Genomic DNA, 19,410 nt, shown 5'->3' with positions numbered 1-19,410 from the left:
TCAGTGAAATGCCCTCATTACTATGGAATTGAGGCACTCCCTGCACTTTCTCATCTCTTTTCCACTCTTCCTCCCACTTATATATTTAATTTATAGAGGCAGCCTCAGGAAGATCAGTTCTCATTAGTATTAATGATAGATAATCCATGAGTGTTGCAGGAGATTTGACCAGGTACTGAGCAGTGCAGTGTGAGTGACTGAAAGGAGGCAGCAGCTTTCAAAGGCCTTGTATTGCTTTATATCAGATCAAAATTTGGCTTTATTATCTTCTGATGGGTTATAATCCCATCTCCTTGCTCTAAACCAAGAGGGTTTTAATTTCCTGTATGACTTTTTTTTTCCCCCCTGAGAACATTGACTTTACTGGCTTTACACAACAAGGCTCAATATGGGTTCTTTAATGCATTTTTTCTTTAATAAGTGAGGAATAAATTAAATTCTCTTTCTTTGCTCAGCATGGCATACATACTAAAGACACTCAACAGCTGGTTCTGGTGGGAGAACATCTGGATGCCCATCAACTGCACGTGGGCAGATTTTGTGGACCGTGATGGACTTGTCTTTCCCAAACCACACCAGCTCTATGCCACTATCCCATATGCTTTTGTGCTACTGATCATCAGATTCTTCAGTGAAAGGTAAGAAACACAAATGCAATTTGATGCTAATGTTAGTCCTCATTAATGCTGAAAAGGAGGTATCTGTAGATCAATGTTATGTTTTATAAAGGAGGATTAGTTGGTGGTTTATTAGGAAGATCTAGTACAGATAACAGCAGGTGAAAAATTGGGAAATATTTTTGTTATTAGGTATGTGTGGCTGTGGTCCAATCCAGAAGAAAAATATTTCTATCCAGCTTTTCTAGAACAGCATTTGGATAATTCTGGTTGTCTCCTTTCACTAGAGATACAATTCATTCTAAACCATTTGGGTTTCCTTTTTCTCTTTCAGTGGAAGGATGGAGAGATTTGTTCTCTCAAACCTTTCATTTGGTCCTGTACCAGAACATTTGTGTGAGGCTGAGAGATCCCAGGTGTCTCTCTGTGGCCAAGCTAAGCAGACTGGAGGGATCTCAAAGTTTCATGTGAACATTTTATGCAGATCTAGTAAAGCTGATTTCTTTTTTTTTCCTCTCACTTTGGCACCAAAAAATGGATTGCTTCTGCAGCTGGAATCTTAGGGGACAGCTTTCTGCAGAAGAAAGCTACAATCACTTTAAGATTTGCAGTGTTTTGATTTATTTATTTGTACCTTTTTTGCTTTTCTTTCTTTATCTTTTTCATCTAAAAATGTGATTAGTAGGTTTTTATAATTATTTCAGGACAGAATGAGGAAATTTGGAATGTCATAAGTTGGACAGACTTAAACCAGAAGCAGATAAGATCATTCATGCTGGAAATCAAAAGTAATTTGGATCATATGTTCATAACCATTCCCAGTGTCTCCTGCACACACGCTTGCCCAAGTGTGTCTCACTGCAGAGCTGTTGGAAAGGACTGCTGAGGGTAATCAGCCCACACATCTGGCTGCAGAGAGTCTGAGAAAAGCTGACCACTGCTATGAGTAATGAGGAATCAATGGCTGACAGCAGCAGGAGGGAGGGGGCTTTCCTGAGCACCCTGCCCAAGCAGGAGGGTGAAACCTTTGGTACAATCTGCAGCAATTTGAGTTGGAAAAGAGAAGAGAAAGAGAAACCATCAGTCTCAGGGGCTGGCTGTGTGCCACAGGCTGGATCCAGGTGGGTGGTGGTGGCCCAGTGAAGGAGGTGCCAAGTGAGTTTGCCACTGGGAGGAAGTTTCCCAGCAGGAATCCCTGAGCTCACATGGAGAGACCCTCCAGTCTCCCTTCACTCAACTGATGGCCACAAAAGTCAGGATGTTTCCTTGAGTTTAACAGCATTTCATGGCCACAGACTGCAATCCTTGGGTCTTCTTTCTTGTGTAACAGCTGATAAACTGTGATTCCCTCTTGGGATTAGCAAGAGGGAGATCCCTTTTTCTCAGTGCACTGCACATTCTATGGCAGATTAAATTGCATCAGATTTGTTTTCTTCATATCCTGGCATGAGAACAGCCAAGGCCTTGTACCTGTGTTGTGTTTCTAAAGCTTTTCATGCTGTGTCTTTTCAGATATGTTGCTATACCTCTAGCAAAAGCCTTGGGTATAAAGAATGTAAGACGTGTGAAGCCACAGCCTAATCCTGTGTTAGAGAGTTATTTCCGGGAGTGCTCAAGACATCCATCCCAAGTAAGGATTCTCATTCTTCCAGACTCGTTTTGCTTTTGGAAAATCTCACTCTTAACTGTTTCAATCAGCTCTCAGCAATGACATCATGGGATGAGTTCCAACTGATTGACAGATGACTTAATTTATTTGGGTTTTAGTTGCTGTTCTGCTGACAAGGGTATATGGCATCCGAAACAGAAAATCCGTTTAAGATGTTTAATTTTCTGGCATACTGTTCTAGGTTAGACTGTTAATATTTCCAGTGAAGAGGCAGTGTTCCATCTTTAACTCATTCTGCCTGGAGAAAACTTCAGCTGATGTGTGTTGTTGGAAAGCAGGATGGTATTTACTGCAGGCACTAATATTGGAATGCTGGCATGGAAGCCTTTTGATCCGTTATGTTGCTGCATACTTAATCCTGGCTTATGTGAGAAAGAAAAGCAATCCTTCTATTACCATGCTGTTTGTTTTTAAACTTGAACAAGGAAAAAAGACTAGCCAATGCTTGTCACCTCCAAAAAGGAGGCAAGTTGATTTTTGGTGGGAGGCAGGTACTTTGCTGTGAGTGCAGCCTCAGGAAGTTCCCTTACCTGACTGCAGTTCCCAAACAATTGCAGTGTTCTTACACTGGTTTTGAAGAGAAATATGTGCTTTCTAGTAGTGAGGGATTTTGATAATTATTGATAGTGGAACTTGGCATTCTATCCCTAACTCTGCTGTTCTTTTATTGTCTTTTGCCTGCTAACATCAGGAGTAGATGTATGGGTGTTCACACACGAGCTCTCCTCTCCCTGGGCAAATTCCCAGTCTCAGCTTCATTCCTTCCCTCTGCTTGAGAGCAGTTGGACATTTGATTTCTGAAAGGAAACATGGCATTTTTAGACTCCTCAGAGCTTGGGAAGGATTCAGCTGCCTCCTTTAGGTGTCCAGCTTGGGGAAGTGTGCCTGGGAAAGCCTGGCTGGCAGCTGAGGCATGTGGGCTCTGTTGTGTGGAAGCAGAGTCACTATTCCTGCGTGGCAAGTGGAGAGCTCAGAGCCAGCAGGGAGGGCTGGACACAGCGGCTGCTTTGCACTCCAGCCCTCCCTGGCAGCTCAGGTGCCTTTTCTCACATTCCAGAGGCTTCCCTGAGGACAGGAGACTACCTGGGCTGGCCTCACCTCGGTGAAGGCAGCACTGCTGCCACCCACTATTTACATAGTGCCCTTGGGAGGAAAGAACTTCCCCAGGGATGAGCCAAACACTCTCCTTGCTCCTGAGGCAGCCCCAGGGAGGTCATCCCACACCTTCTGCACCTGGGGATGGAGGAGAGGGAGGAAATCCACAGGCTGCTGCATGTGGGGCACTGAGCACCCTGAAATGCAGGAGTCTCTGCCTGGTGCTGGGCACTGCTGGCCTTGGGAGCACAGAGGATGAGACACCCCAGGGTGTGACACCCCAGTGGCCACCTGCAATTCTGGGCCCTGTTCCACCCCCAGTTTAGGTCTGGTGTTGGAGGGAGGCAGTCTGAGCCTTGCTCAGGAGGAGACATTGAATTGCTTTGGATTTGAGAACAGAGCTCAGGCCACTTCTCATCTGTGAGACTCACATATAAACAAATTACTGATATTTATGGTTAGGTAAGACAGTAGGTGCCAAGTGTTCATACATGGCATTTCCTGCTCCAGCCTAAGCTCTCATCTAACAGTAAAAGTTGCACCTCTGAAACTCAGAAAGACAACAGAACAGTTTGTGGATCTGTTAATTTTGTGCCTGCTTTATTTATATAAATATATATCCAGGGTTTCTCTGAGCATTACTCAAAAATATCCCCCATGAATATTTAATATTGGTAATAATTTTAAATGAAGACCTTACAACTTTGGGGAAGCTGTTCTGTGAAGTACAAAATAAATGAAAGTGACTTTGGAGTGCATCTACTGCTAACAATGTTTCATTTCTTGCAGTCAGATATCAAAGGCCTTGCCAAAAAGTGCAACTGCACCGTCCATTTGGTGGAGAAATGGTTCAGGAGAAGGCGAAACCTTGAGATCCCAACAGTGCTCCAGAAATTCAAGGAAGCTTTGTAAGGAAAGACAATGCTTTGGTTATCATTGCTTGAACCTTTTGGAAAAAAATTATTGAAGTCCCCCCTTTCCAGGGGGCTGGGTTTGCCTGATGAGGGTTTTGGTTTCTGAATGCACAAACAAGTTGAAAGGGTTTAGTAGTGTTTCTCCAAATGATGGTTGAAAGTTAAGGTCAAGTGTTTCTCCTGGAAAAAAAACTAACCTAAAATATTTTACAGTTTTATTCTTTGTGGAATAATGGATTTGTAAGCTCCTAGTACAAAGTGTAAGATGAAAACATGCAGAGAATAAGAAAATATTTTCCTGTCTGCCAGTAATCACAGGGGAACAATAATGCTTACCCTGGTTTATGTTTGTATCCACACTGTCATTTTGGGATGCTGTCATGTGTATTGAAGTCAGTTCAAGAGCAGGAATTGTGGCATCCAGACCAAAGGAAGGTACCACAGCCTGATCATGGGATACTGTGTGAAACAGGAATTCAAACTCACTGCTGAGAGTGGGCCAGTGAGCAGCTTTGAGTGATAGTAATGAATATGTAAGAGGTTTCAAAACCTCCTGCATATGATTTTTCACTTATGTGTGAGAACTTCCTCATACCTAAACACTCAAAGTGTGATCTAAAATCTCATACAAATTGCAAATTCCCAAATGGGCACAGCTCATCCCTTTTGGGTACTGACACTAACTGTACCAGTGTAAAGCACTTTGGAATGCTCTGTGTATTTGGCTTTTCATTAGCATAATTACACTGGCAAAAATTCACCTGATTACAATATTGAACCTCTGTTACTGCAGATCAACTTAAGGAATGAGGGTTAAAAGTACAGCACAGAGCTCCAAGCTGAGTACTTCATCAAGATTATTTTCAGTATTAATCAATATGATGATTTAGTGGTGTCCTCTGTCAGACATAAATGCAGATGATAGACAGAGGTGTGTCTCTGAAGTCTGAGTGAGTAAACTCTTCTGACATGGTTTATGTCTGCTGCTGTTTTGGGGATCAGTTTATTTGGTTGCACAAGTGGCAATAAAATTTCCTGCTATTGCTAAAAGATCTGCCTGCCACACATGCCTGTCTCTGGTAACACACAGCTAAAGACTGAAATTCCAACTTGCTTGGCAGCTTGAGTGAGAATGAAGCAAACAGGTTTCTCTTGTGCAATTTTGTGAACCTTGCTCTGCTCTTTGTCACTGAATTTAATTATATTTAATTCTCTAGGCAAAATAAAAAAAAATGAGGAACAGTGTTATTCCACTCTAGTAGCCAGTGTTATGAGTGTTATGAAATTTTTTGAAAGCCTGCAATCTCCAGGATCTTTTTTCTGAATCACAGGGAAAATCTGATGAGCCAGATCTAAACCATACTTATGCTATTAGTGCTCCCAGTTAAGCAACACTGGGGTTTGGAAAGGCCTTTGCATGAAACCCTCACTGCCTTGTAAGAATTACCAGCCCTTAACTTCCCCTACTAAATTCTTTTATGTTCCATTCAGTTCAAGAGAAAAGATTCCTGAAGTTAAACCAGAAAATCCTCTTGCATAGCTGTTGTTCAGTGCTCTCTCTGGTGGCCAGGATCAGAGTTTAAAGGGCACTTGAGTAAAATTTGGTGAATTTGAATGAGTTTTACTTCAGGTTTTATTCACCAAATTCATAAAGAAGTTTGGCTAAATGCAAAATGAGGCAGTGCTCTGGCAGCCTTGCACATAAATGAGTTCATTGAAGCTCTTTATTGCCAAATGTATTCAATATATATTTGTAGGGCTGGGGACTAAAGGCAGAGTCTTGGAGGAGCTCTGTGCTTTGAATCCCATTCAGAAAACCACTTGCACTTTACAATCAACACAGAACCAGTTCTGCCATACCCACAGGACCACTCACACCTCCTTGTTTGGAATGGGAGGCATCCTGTGTACAGCCTGTGCCGTGCCACAGTGTTGTGTGTTCCAGCATTTCTGTTAACTCCCAGCCAGGTATTACTTGTGGTTTCCACCCTCCCCTTCCATTTGCTCTCTGAATTTCCACCATGTATCTCTGTGCTTTTCCTGTCCATGCACTGCTTGTTGTGTAGTGCTATTTTCAAATCATCTGAGGACAGATAGTTTAAAGTTGAGAAGAAAAACAGTTGTTTATCACATGTGTATCAACTGGCAATTTCATAATTATTTCCCTGACTTCTTTCTCAGGTGTGAGACATTTTGTCTCACCTCCAACATCCCACGTCCTCATCTTTTGTTTGTTGTTTTTCTCATAAAACATTGTCTCAGACTTTGAACATCTTGTTCTTTCTCCTGGAATATCAACCTCCAGGGGATGTGGGGCTCAGAAAGGAGGGGCTGCCTTTACCAAACAGGTTCTCCTCCTCTCATTTGACACCTCATTAATGCTTGCCAAAGACCACAATCTCATTTTATACATCTCTTAATCCATTGGTCCAGTGTTCTTGTGGTGCTTTTCCTTTTTCAGTGGGTTTAGTTTTTCTGGGAGCTGCTTGCTGCTCCCTCTGGGGTGTCTCTTGATCTAGAGCAGTTCTCACCAGGTCTGGGGCCATGTGCCTGTCCCTGTGGTCACAACCTCTCTTTGCATGTGAAGTCCCGCAGTGTTTTCCTGCTGGTCTTGCAGAGCCGCTTACAGGAAAGGTCAGGCTCCTTCCTGCCGAGGGGAAGAGTGGAAAGGAAGGAGTTTTCCATCACCTGTACAGGTGGGAGTGGGAATGCTTGGGCTGAGGCTGCAGGCACACCCAGCCCCAGGGAAATACCTCCCACACAGGCTCCAGAGTCATTCAAATCACAGCGTCCTGCTCTGACACCCCAAAGTGACAGCACACTGCACCGAGATGCTCAGGAGCTTTTCCCTTTGCTGACTTAGCAGGCTGATGGTGCAAACCTGAAAGGTTTATCTGCCTTGCTGGATATTCATTTAATCCACAAAAAGCTCAGATCAGGCTAAATTCTGGCACAGCTAGTCAAAGATGAGGTTATAGTTATTTGAGACCTTGTAGGAAGATGTAAACTAACCCAGTAGATGATAATAATTCATAAGGCTCCCTTGTTATCAGCAATTGGTGTTCAGAGAGATGAAGAGAATGAACCCAGGAAAAGGTTTGTGTTCTCAAACATTAATTTTCAGGGGATTTATTACACTTGCTGTGGTCATTCTCTTGATCAGTTCCAGCCTGGCTGGAAAATTGCTGCTATCATTACAAAATATCTGTATTCTGATTATGTAAAAGAATTTCCTAATTTAGCTGTTAAACCTTAAATATGTAAATACTAATAATTCAGATACAGTTACTATGTGGTAATTGTTAACATTGAGTGTGAGCCCATATTCATGTTAAGATTCTGTGATATACAATGATTTGTAGGACCATATCTTTACAAAATATAATGGTTTGTTCCTATTTTTTCCATTTCAATTTTGCAGCTGGCGGTTTTCATTCTATCTGACATCCTCCATTGTGGGATTTATATTTCTGTATGATGTAAGTTAACTTTCTGGAAGATTGATACTCTGCTTTTAACAAAATAATTTCTCGATTTTCTTGCATGTCATTGAAAGACTCTGTGCATTCAGATCTTTGGTGTGTGTAATCTGGATGATGGGCTGCAATATGCACTGAGATTTAATTTTTAAGTTAACTTTTGACCTTCTATGATAAAGGAATTTATGAGTAATCAGTATTTTTAAGGCAAGCTTGAAGAAGTCACGCAGATGGTTTTACAACATGCCTTGTTAACACCTACAAATGCATCACATGGCCGTGTTTCCCTCAGAGGAGGCCATAAAGTTTTTTTGGCAGCATTTTTGGGGGTCACAGCTATTTATTGAGGTGTTGCTGCTGAGTCAGAAGTTGGGAATAACAGAGAGAGTGGTGCTTGTAACTCTGAGCCCTGCCTGGGGTGTCATTAGTGCTTCCCCCGAGCAGCGGAACAGATCCCGGCGTGTCTCTGCTCATCTGGCCCTTCTCCCCAAACACTGTTTATCATCCTCCACCACTGGTGTGTGTGACTGGTAAACACAGCAAATTTAATCACTGTGGCAACATATCTTGAGTAATTGCAGTAATAAAACACACACCCACTGCTTTGGATGATGAAATTGTGAACTGGAACGTTTCAGGTGTCCTGAATAGAAGCCAAAAAGCTGGGAACAATATAATAAATCTGAGATGTAAGTTCCCTTTAGAAATTGGTGGAGAACAGTTATCAAGATTACAGCTTCTTTGCCTGCTCCACTTAGAGAGATGTTAAGCAGTGAAGATTTGGAGTTAAGATGATAATTGTTGCTGAGCTGAGCAGTGTGTGACTGATGTGTCTTCCCCAGAAACCCTGGTTTTACGACATCTGGCAGACGTGGGTTGGCTATCCATTTCAGGTGAGCTTTTTGGCCTCCAGGCATTGCAGGTATTTCCCCATTGGAAGAGGGAATCCAAGCAGCCTTTTCCCTCCACACGGGCACCACCTAAAGAGGTGTGGCACCAAAGCCTCCTGCCTTTTTTTGGGAAGTGCTGCTGACTGTTGCAGGACTTCCCTGGATCTGCCTGTGCTGCAACTTCCCCCTCCAGCCAGATCACTGTTATTTCCTCCCACCCTGGGACACCAGTTATTCACAGGAGATGTTATCAGTGTTCCCAGATTCAGTGCAGAACCCCTGCACTGCTCCAGGCCCTGGGGAGCTTCAAGGCACTCTTATTAAAGTAACTCTGCTCCATCCCACTGCCTTCTTATTCCTCTCCAAGGCAGGGGCCAGGAATACAAATAATCCTGCCCCAGAGCTGAGTTTTCCCAGCTCCTGGTACACACCTGGGAAATGTATTGACCCAAGGGAGCAGTTCTCTCCTAGGATTTTTAGCATAAATAACTGACATTTCAGTTCATTATGTGAATCGTTCACTGAAACAGAGGGGGTTGGTTTGCAGTTGTTTGTAATTAAATGCAGGAGGACTCTGCATGTAGTTCTGTGACAGAAACATAGATAAAAAGCATGTTAAAATCCAGAGGTGGGGGAGGAACTGTGGGAATTGAGAGTTTGGGCTGAGCAGAAGTTAAAATACTTGGCTCTCAGAACATCCTTCTTAATTTCCAGGACAGGAATTTAATTTAGCTTAACTTTTTAAGCAAGACTCACCAGAGAAGCAGAAGTCAGGAAAGGAAAAAAGAAGTAATCTCAGGAAAGTAAAGAAGTAATCAGGAAAGTAAAAGAAATAACTTGACATTTACTTGTTCCTGCTCTCAGAGTTAACTGTGGTTTTCTTCATCACAGACCTTGCTGCCCTCCCAGTACTGGTACTACATGGCCGAGATCGGGTTTTACTGGTCTCTCATATTCACCCTTGGCATCGATATCAAACGAAAGGCAAGTGCTTGTGTTGTCTGTATTTTGAACCTCTGCTCCCGTGAGTGGTGAAAAGGTGTTTTGTTTGGGTTTTTTTCCGGAAAAGCACCGCCTGGAGCCGGGATTTGGTGCAGCCGCTTGAGGGCAGCATCAGTCTGTGCCTGCATCCCGCACATCCATCCCTGAGCCCCCGGCTGCCGGGGCAGCGCTCGGGGAAGGGTCAGAGACCCCAGGGCTCTGCTTCATCCACGTTACCTTCACTTTCTGCTGTCCCTCCCAGGATTTTAAGGCTCACATCGTTCATCACCTGGCAGCCATCGGGCTGATGAGTGGCTCTTGGTGTGGCAATTACGTGCGGCTTGGAACTCTGGTGATCTTCGTGCACGACACTGCCGATTTCTGGCTCGAGGTAACCCTGCTGTCCAGCTTGTATTGCTTTTTTTTCCTGTCCTGAGTTTTCTGGTTGTTGGGATTTTGGTTTTGGGGTCAGTGACATTTTAATCTTTTGGCCATGAGTTTTATGTGATCCCTTCCTATCACCACAAGGACACAGCTTTGCAGATTTGTAACTTGTAAGATAAAAGAGTTTGTAGATAATTTAGGCTGATAGTTTGTTACAGAATCCATTATCAGAAAGGAGCAGAAGAGAGCTTCCTCGGTGCAGAACAGGGACCAGAAATAAAGCTGCCTTCCTGAGCTGTTCTTATTTTCACTGATAAAATTAGACCACAAATTAGCATCACAGAATCACTGAAGCTGGAGAAGACCTCTGGCATCAAGTCCAACCTGTATCAGGTATCTTCTGACAGAAGAAAAGTTTCTCCATCTGGACTGAAGAGAAAGGACTCCCTTCCCTGCACTAAATATCAGTCCAAGTGTTAAAGAAGTGTCTACTCTGGACAGAGCACTGTGATCAGAGTTGCTTCTGGGATTCTTGGAAGACAAGCACAGTGTTTCCTTCTCTAGAATTACCCTGAGTTTGTAACACCAGGTCTGAGAGCACGGTTTCATCACCTCTGTTGGTGGCAGTGCTGGTTTCAGCAGCCCTTGAAGGCTGTTACCTGTCACTGTCCATTTCTGTCCCTGATCTATCTCATTGTAGCAGAACAACTAATTGGGGGGGTTGTGCACTTGGCATTGGTCCAGTTTAAACAGGTTTTTTTGCTGGGTTACTTTTAATCCTGAACTGCTCCTAGATCCAATTAACTATGTGGCCTTACAAACAGTTGAGTTGCCAACTGCTGGTAGGACAGCACTTGGATGGAAACTGGAGTTGAGTACCAGAACAACTTAATCCAGCCCTGCCACTCAAAAGAAGGAGGAAAAGAAAAGAAGTTAATTAAGCTGCTGTTTGAAATTTAGGCTTGGCCTCTGCAGCTTTGCTCACACTTGAAAACTTTGCCCAGGGTGGTTCCTAATGGAGCATGGGGGGCTGGAAAGTTAATTTAGGGGAGAAGCAGCACTTGGAGCTCTGAGCACTGAGATCTTCTGCTCTCAAAAAGGAGAAAACAGGAGCTGAATCAGGCCCAGAGCAGGGTCAGTAACAGGCATGTCCCAGAACATCTGCATTTCAGTTGTCACTGCTGTTCCTGAATGTGCAGGTGTAGCCAGCAGCTTCTCTTGGAATTCAGTCTGTTTGGAATCTGGTTGAAAAATGAGGAATTACCTCTGTTCTAAAGAGCACTTTGTGTTTCCATGACACTTTATATTCTGGTCTGAGAGCTGTTCTTTAGGTCTTTGATGCAGAGTTCTTTCCTTCAAGATAAAAGGAGAAATATAAACAAAGAATCTGGTCTGATGCTGCTTTATTAGGTATCAGTAAAATGATTGCTTTACATGTCAAACTGGGAGGAAATACTCTTCCTGCTTAGGTGGAAGATGAGTCTTTATTTATGAAAACACAGAATTTATTTCAGAGAATATTTATAATATATTTGGGGTTTTTTATCCACTGCAGGCAGCCAAAATGTTTAATTATGCTCGCTGGGAGAAAACTTGCAACATGCTGTTTATCATCTTTTCCATTGCATTCTTCATCACCAGGATGATCCTGTTGCCCTTCTGGTAAGCAATGTTTAATTCAGTCACAGACTTTTCTTCATTCCCACTCCCCCTGAAAGTTTAGTGTTGTTGTGATGGAAAAAGGAAAGGAATGGACTGGACTTGAAAATTCTGCTAGTGAGAAAATTGACAAAAGCTGCACTTTTATTTGAAAGTTATTATGTAAAGGTAATTTTAAATGAGCCTCTTGAACCTAAATAAAAGCTTTTATGTGTTAAGTAACTTGTTTGGTAAATAGTAGTTAAATGCTACAAACCCCTGCATTTTCAAGGGGTAAGAGAAATCCTTTTCCCTTTCATTCCACCCCTTCTGCTGTAGCTGCAGTCAGGGTACTTGACTGTAGTTAATTTTTTCTAGAGCATTCTCTCTGCTTCCCAGTCCTTGGGTAGTGCCTCACCTCACTCACATGAGGAGCACTCAGAGAAGTTTAGGTGAACTAATTAATTTATGAAGTCAGCACAAATAAATCTTAACTTGCTAAATACTTGCATGCCTTTGGAGTGCTGTGATTTAATCTGCTTTGCAGTATCCACATGGGTGCTTAACATGTTTATCTTTTTAAAAGTGTTTAATGTGTTTCACATTCACAGCTCTAATTTGCCCCTCCCTGCACATGGACAAGCCCTTAGAGACTCAAACTGGTTAAATTAATAGTTCTGAACATTGATCAGCATAAGGCTTTAATTTCCTGTAGTATTTTCTTTCTGAAATGCTGATATCTTTTACTTTATTGTTGTTTCTTTTAATTAACTGTACAAGTGATCTGCAATCATTTTGCTTCACTGAGTTTCTTGTTCTTCAGTTCTGGAACTTGGAAGTGAAACCTGATGAGATTAAAGGGACTCAAAAAGCCCCAAATAATATGGAAGTAGTGAAGTCTGAAGATGGACAAAACATATGTTAATTAACAAAAAGCCCTGTTGCAAAGCCTGTAGGATTTTCTCTGGAGTGTGGATTTCAGATTAGAGAGAATTTACACTAAAAAAGGCACAGGCAAGCTCTGAGTTGCACAGTATCTAGACCACACAGAGATGAAGATCTGAAAAACAGGGACTTTTTCTAACCTCACTTAGAATACTTTCATGCCAGGCTCGAATTTCTCATCTTCTGAAGTCTATATTTCAACAGAGATGCATAATCTAGTTAAGGCAGGGCTTGTTAATTAATCTACCATCTTTGCAGGGAGTTTTAATATTAATCAGCTTGGAATATGAGTTTAGAAATAAATGTAAATAGCATAAGGAAGAGATCTGACATTGTAACAATGATCTTTATTTTTTAGGATTCTTCGTGCCACATTATATCAGCCCACCTACTACTCCACAACTCCTGTCATAGCATATTTTTTATTCAATGGGATGCTATTAACCCTCCAAGGCTTGCATTTATATTGGGGTTATTTAATTTTCAAGATTTTGAAAAGGTTCGTTTTCCTAAAGGTAAGAAATTTGTTTCTTCAATAAGATTTTTGAAGTATCAAACAGATGCCAATACTCCCAATAGATTTACTTGGAATTGTATTGTTTTCCTGACCTCTCAAGTGAACATTTCTGATAGGGATCTACAAAGCACAGAGATATTCACCTCTCATTGTCACACCCAATGTCTTGGTTGGAATATGAAGACTTCAGAGTGTTGGGGTTTTTTTGCCTGTATTTGGTGTTTTGTACCAATAGTAAATGAGAAATGAGCTGTCCCAAAAACTGAAGCCCTAAGATGGTCCAGAACTCCTCAGGAATTCCTGAGTTACAGCAATCTTTTGTCACTGGGTTTTGCAGCAACTTAGCAAAAAAGAATGGGTGGTGAGAGCTTTGACTACAATTTTCCTGCAGTATTTAAATTTCTTCAGATTTGCCTAAATCTGAGGTCACCTAAACTGGAGCGCTGGTTTTGGATCATGAAAACCAAATGAAGTATATCTGATATTATATTATGGCTCAATGAAATCCTGTCATGTTCAGCTGGAGCAGAGAAACAGTGTGAGTCTGGTGCTACCTAATCTGATTTTACCTTGTAGAGAAAACTCATATGGGAAAAAACTCTGAAGAAAACTGTCATTTATGTCTCATTTTATTGCCTGAAGTAGTGACATTTTCACAAGGTCTCATGCCATGAAATGTGCAGTGGGGTGCAGGATAGATAAAGTATTTAGCAAAAAGTATTTAAGAAGGACTTTGGAGAATGTCTCTAAGATTTGGCAGAAGTATTGACAGGTATATTTTTCTAGTTAAGAAAAAATTTGAGTTGTGCTGTTGAAAAATGGTATTTTTTCTGAGGCTCAAGAAACAAAAACTTTAATTAAATTGACTGTCCTTTTATCTGAAGCAGTTTATACTGTGAAACATCTTAAGGAAATAGAAATATTCCTTTCTCCCTGTATTTAATTGTTGCTTGAGTGCTAACAGGAACCATCCTGTAATTATTGGATTTTTGGACTCCATCAAATCTTATGCAAACAGACAGCTGGGTATCATAGGGAGATCCAACATCTGCCCTAGAAGTTACAAACTCAACCCTTGTAAGACAGCAAACTGCAGCACAGAAGGGACAGATCTGTGGAGGAAATTATTTGTGTTGCTCTGCCTCTAAAAGAAGCTTCTGTGTTCCCTTAGACACTGAGAATCTTGCATTTCTTGTGTGTCATTTCTGTGTTTGACTAATCACTACATTATTTCTGACTTATTGAGGTGTAAAGTGCTTTACTTCTTGTTTTCTTTCGTGATTTTGGCCTTGTGTCTGTGCTGTTCTTGTTCCCTGTGCACAACCTCACTTAGGAATGGAGAGACATCCCTCTGCCCCCTCTGAGGAAGAGGAAGGCTTGGCAGAGCTCTCCATCCACTCTGGTTGAGGTTCTGGGAGCACAGTGCCTGCAGGTGCTCAGATGCAGTGCTGAACAGGACATTGCCAGACCAGCTATATAAGGCCACTCTGCCCTGCCTGCTCATGAGCTTTGTAAGGGACAGAAATGTTTTATTTTGAGATAAGAGCTTTGTTGTGTTCGTCACCGCTAAAAAATGGGAAAGCACCAAGCCTGCATCCCTACCACGGATTTTTGATTCCTTATACAGCTCTCTGAGAAGATGGTTTCCAAATAACATTTTTACAGTGGTAGCAGCAGCAGCCTGGGCCCTTTTCAGTCTGGATGACTTCAGCTGGCTTGCATGTGCAGCCTGTTTTCCATAGCAGTGGCAAACTTGGCTGTGAAAGCAGCCAGTGCCTCCAGAGCTGGAAAGGCAACGTTGAAAAGAATGGTGTTGGCAAGGCAGAGTTTTTATACCAACATCTTTGTTATAGACATGCTGCACACAAATAGCTGCTGCTATTTTAGGGAAATACCAGTAGACCATCCTGGTGCTAGAAGGGGTTTGTTTCTCTGCCCAAGGCTGCCTGTTTTCTGAATGAAAACATAGCAATTTTTGATATTTTTCTTGAAGCAGCAGTTAGCTACTTCAGATGGAAAAATGAAGTCATGGTGTAACTGGGAATAGAGACTTCTGTTGTTTAACTGAAGGAAGCTCTGAGCATAGAAGGGTGTAAGGAATTTTTTCAGTGCCCTCTGTACCTTGATCCTGGAGTTTTGTGGTCAGTGCAGCCTCAAGAGTTGGTGGCTTCTTCCATGTTTTCCTCTTCCACCTGAGAAGACAGCTCTTGGCTGAGAGTGGCTGGTCAGCAGCTCTTCATCTCAGCTGTCACCTCCCCCTGCAGCAGTAGAGGGGACAGTTATCCTCAGCCCTCTGAGATAACTGCTCAGCCAGCAGACTTGCTTCAGCAAAAAAGAACTTGGACTAAAAATCTTGTGGTTTTGCTCCTCCCAAATACTACAGGAAGAGATGGCTGAAAATGAGGGAAAAGGAAAGAAGGGAGATGATCTTCTGCCATCCCTCTGTGTCCTGTTTTCCCAACCATGGGACTCTGGCACAGGGCAGCACTGGTGGCCTCAGGCTCATGGGACTTGTGCCACCTTTCCCTTGGGGCGCTGGGAATGCCCAACAGGGGCAGCTCTCCATCCACCAGCTCAGCTGTACTCAGCTACTTCACATTAAGAAGCTTTTTATTTTCCATAGGGGTAAACTTGAGGGTACAGACATTTTTTCAAATCCATTATTCTTACCTCTGGAAAACAGAAATGTTCCCTAAATGTCCTTTCTCAGGTGACATTTGTGACCTTGTGTATGAGTAAGGCCTGTAGGAAGAGCCCTTGGAGGTCAGAGCTGTAGCCATGTACCAGTTCTGCTCTGAGAGGAAGGAGGACATTCTTCAGTGTAATTTCTTTTCAAGTTAGGTCAGGCAATTGCAATGTTAGCTGCTGGCTGCCATCTTGATGTCCAAGGCCTTTTGTTGCTAGGAAACTCCGTGTGTTTCTGTAATATTGTTCAATTACATGGTTAAATTACCCACTTGTATCAAGTTTCAAGCACCACTGAAACATGTCTAGTCATCATGTCTGCACATATGAGAATATTTTAGGAAAATTGAAAAAGCATATAGAGAAGTATGTACATGTGCACTGATTTAAAACATCTCGCCAGGAAAATCCCGTGGAGATTAAACATTTTATTTCCAAGGTCAGAAAAAGGGAGTGAATGACAGCAGCTTATAGCCACATTATTATGGCAAATTAAGATGTAAAATATATGTTAAACCCATTACACACTGAGTTAAGGTTTTGAGACTGTGGTGCTTTAAGTCTTGAAAAATATGTAAGTTGTAGGAAATGGGCATGATGTGCACATGTCTCAGATAGTTCAGGGCTGATGCAAAGTCCATCAGTGGAGGGTAATGGCAGGTTTCTAACAGACTGTAATGTGTCCAGGAATAGGTTTTCCTGCTCTTGTAATTGTTTTGCCACCATCAGACCACCTTCAAGGAAGGCAATGAGCTGCTCACTAATGGCTGCTGTTATTTAGGAGTCAGCAGCACTTTTCTTGGATTCCCTGTGGTTCTTTCCTCTTCCTGAAGCAGAAAAACCCCTGCACTGCTGTAGATCAGGATTTTGGACTTGCCCCTCTTTAAAAACCTATCTATGTTCAATATTCTTTTGGCCTTCTGTCCTTGGTAAGCTTTTTAAAGACTGGTTGGGCGTGTCCTTGTCCATGGTTTGTTCATTCCTTATTTGGCCCAAATTCCCAAGGCAACGGTGAGAGTTAGTGTTCAAAGAATGACTAAAAACAGAGTAGGGGAAACTGAAAATGATAAGAAAACACTATTTTGGGTTGAAATGAGAGCTGTGAAGTGCTTGTTATGATACTTCTGCTATTCCCAGTCATCATTTTTTCTACTGCAGCATTTTAAGTCTTACATTTTTTTGGTGCTTGATGTGCTTGCATCAAACAAATTGAAATTTAATGAGAATTAGCACATTCAGTGAGAAGTCATTTCCTTCAGAAAAATGACATACTAGAGGAGCTAAACAGAGGACAGGGTTTATTTCCTAATCTAGAAGCATGTAAGATTTTGTTATCTTTCATTTATGTGTTTTGTCAGGCCCAGTGGCTGTTGGGGAGCTGTAAAACAAACCTAGAGGTGCACTTGTCATAATTCCGAGTTTTAAAAGCAGCAATACATTTTAGAGGCTAATGATAATCTAGTGAGTTATATTTTCATGACTGGAACTGGGAAGTTGTGGAAAAGCTTTTCCTGGATATTTTGTTTTTCCCTTCTAGACAGGGAAGGACCACTTCTACTTTGGAGTTTGAGTCCTCTCAGTGGAGGATTAGCACAAGCATAAGACAGGTTGAACTAGATTAGCAGGAGTTGCTTTTTCTCCATTTTAAATGAAAACAGGTTGTGGAGAGTTGAATTTGTAGGTTCTCAACAGATGGATATTTATAGCAGGTTTTCTCATGAGGCTGGCTTACTAGGGGCACAAAATAGGCCAAATGAAAGCTTTCCCTGTTAGACATGAAAACCAGTCAATCTGGGAGCCTTCCCAGTTAGTTAAAAGGATTGCCCTGGGGACATGAATTGTTTAATAGCCTGGAGATGGGAGCTAGCCAGCCAGGTCAGCAGCGTGGAGGCTCTTGCCCTAGTAAAGGGAAATTACTTCCTGTTATGACTTTTTCATCTGCATATTCCCCATTCTGCTCCAGCAATCTAGTTAAACCCAAAGCCTGGCTACATGTCTCACTTGATGCTGCCAAATTAATCTGAGGGAGGAGGGTGGGAGGCAGGCAGAAGGAGCATAGAAGAGTTTGAGGTTTGCTGGTTGATATTTACAGTGATAGGCAAGGAGCAGAGGAGCCCTGGAGCCCTGCCCTTGCAGGGATGTGCAGTCAGGCTGCCCCCAACCATGGATATTGCCAAAGTGTGCAGCCCAGCAGAGCCTGTGAGAGAGGGAGAACCACCAGCTCTTCTCACTGTGCCAGTCCAAGAGCACTCTTTGGTCACAGGGACCTCAACCAGTTTTCCTGGCACTGGGAGTTCAAAGGCAGATTCTGTTTAAATCTTTGTTTACTCCAGATTCTGAATGGGGTCAGCAGCTGAGCAGTGACTTCTAGGGAGGTGTGTTATATGTGCTTAGTGGATTGTGTGTTATACCACACATTAAAATTTACTTCTTAGGTTTCAATACAGCAACAGTGGTCTTTGCTGGATTTTTAAAAAATTATTTTTTATAAGCTCTACTTAAAATGCTCATAATTCCACAACATTTTTCACTTGAAGATCACATACATTAAAATCAGTTAAATCTTCGAAAACCTGGATTAAAGGCTGTTGTGCCCATTGTGGAGGAATGAACTAATGAGAAACCACCGAAAATAAATTGTGAGCATTTGATTGTAAGAGATGGGTGGTGGAGGTATGCTGGGGTGGGAGCACTGGGGCAAAGTACCCTTCCACAGCCCTGCTGTGCACACACAAGGCTGTGCAGGAGCAACCAGAGTCCAGCAAACTGGGGGTGGGGATGCTCCCTTTGCCTGAGCCATAAACAGCTCTGCTGTGCTGCAATAGAAATCTACTCTTTACAAAGTCACTGAGTTTGACTTCAGTGGGAGCAGAGATGACCAGTGCCTGTAAGAACAGAAACCCAAGCCCCATGCAATCCTGAGGGCTGCTCCAGGGCCAGGCTCTCAGCTGGCAGGAGTGAGCCTGGCTCAATGGGATTGTCTCAGTTGTCACCAGCAATGGATCTGGCCAAACAAGCACCCCCAGCCCTCTCTGCGTGTTCCCTGGCACAAGGCAACTCCACTCTAGTAAATCCCTCATCCAAATGGTTCCTTTGATGTGCAAGTTCCTAATTTAGAGGAAAGACAAGTGTTGGTAAAGTTCTTGCTCTACAATTAATTGCTTTACCTTGCTGTTCACTGAAGGGCATTTGCTGACAGATTTTCTGGCTTCTCATTTTAATAGCTTGTATCTTTTAATTTTCTAGCAGGATCTTTATGAAATGTTCCATTTCTTGCTAGTTTTATATATACACCTATATAAAAATTATATATGTGTAATAGTGTGCATATGTATTTATTTTTTCAATTGCCAAAAATCAATTCACAGAGTGAACCCTAAGCCTTTACAGAACTTTTGATCCCTTCATTTACTATTTTTAATATATTCTGCAGAGTTTGAATTGTGACTGTGTTATGAGGTGAATAATTCTTATATTTTCAGAGGGAGTCACTGAACTACAATCTGGTGAACCGATTTTTAAAAAGATTGAAATAAAGCTAGTTAATGATAGGTTAATATCAATTGAGGAAGAAAGTTGTTCTGTCTTGTATTTAA

The 19,410-nt window shown here is 42.2% G+C and overlaps 1 protein-coding gene across 4 annotated transcripts in view; it reads left to right on the top strand.

Moving 5' to 3' along the window:
• CERS3 (ceramide synthase 3) overlaps positions 1-19,410 on the top strand; it is a 42,380-nt gene that overhangs the window by 13,023 nt on the left and 9,947 nt on the right. For 3 of the 4 annotated variants that reach the window (XM_033071052.1, XM_033071050.1, XM_033071051.1), the window contains exons 2-10: positions 456-638; positions 2,130-2,247; positions 4,171-4,289; positions 7,717-7,774; positions 8,617-8,667; positions 9,556-9,648; positions 9,908-10,036; positions 11,585-11,691; positions 12,971-13,127. In XM_033071052.1, coding sequence (XP_032926943.1) covers positions 457-638; positions 2,130-2,247; positions 4,171-4,289; positions 7,717-7,774; positions 8,617-8,667; positions 9,556-9,648; positions 9,908-10,036; positions 11,585-11,691; positions 12,971-13,127 — 1,014 coding nt within the window. In that variant the 5' untranslated portion in view covers position 456. The remainder of the gene's footprint in view (positions 1-455; positions 639-2,129; positions 2,248-4,170; positions 4,290-7,716; positions 7,775-8,616; positions 8,668-9,555; positions 9,649-9,907; positions 10,037-11,584; positions 11,692-12,970; positions 13,128-19,410) is intronic. The other variant, XM_033071053.1, reaches the window with a different exon arrangement.

This window comes from Catharus ustulatus, chromosome 12, assembly GCF_009819885.2.
Source record: "Catharus ustulatus isolate bCatUst1 chromosome 12, bCatUst1.pri.v2, whole genome shotgun sequence".
NCBI lineage: Eukaryota > Metazoa > Chordata > Aves > Passeriformes > Turdidae > Catharus > Catharus ustulatus.
This window is presented reverse-complemented; position numbering and strand designations above follow the sequence as displayed.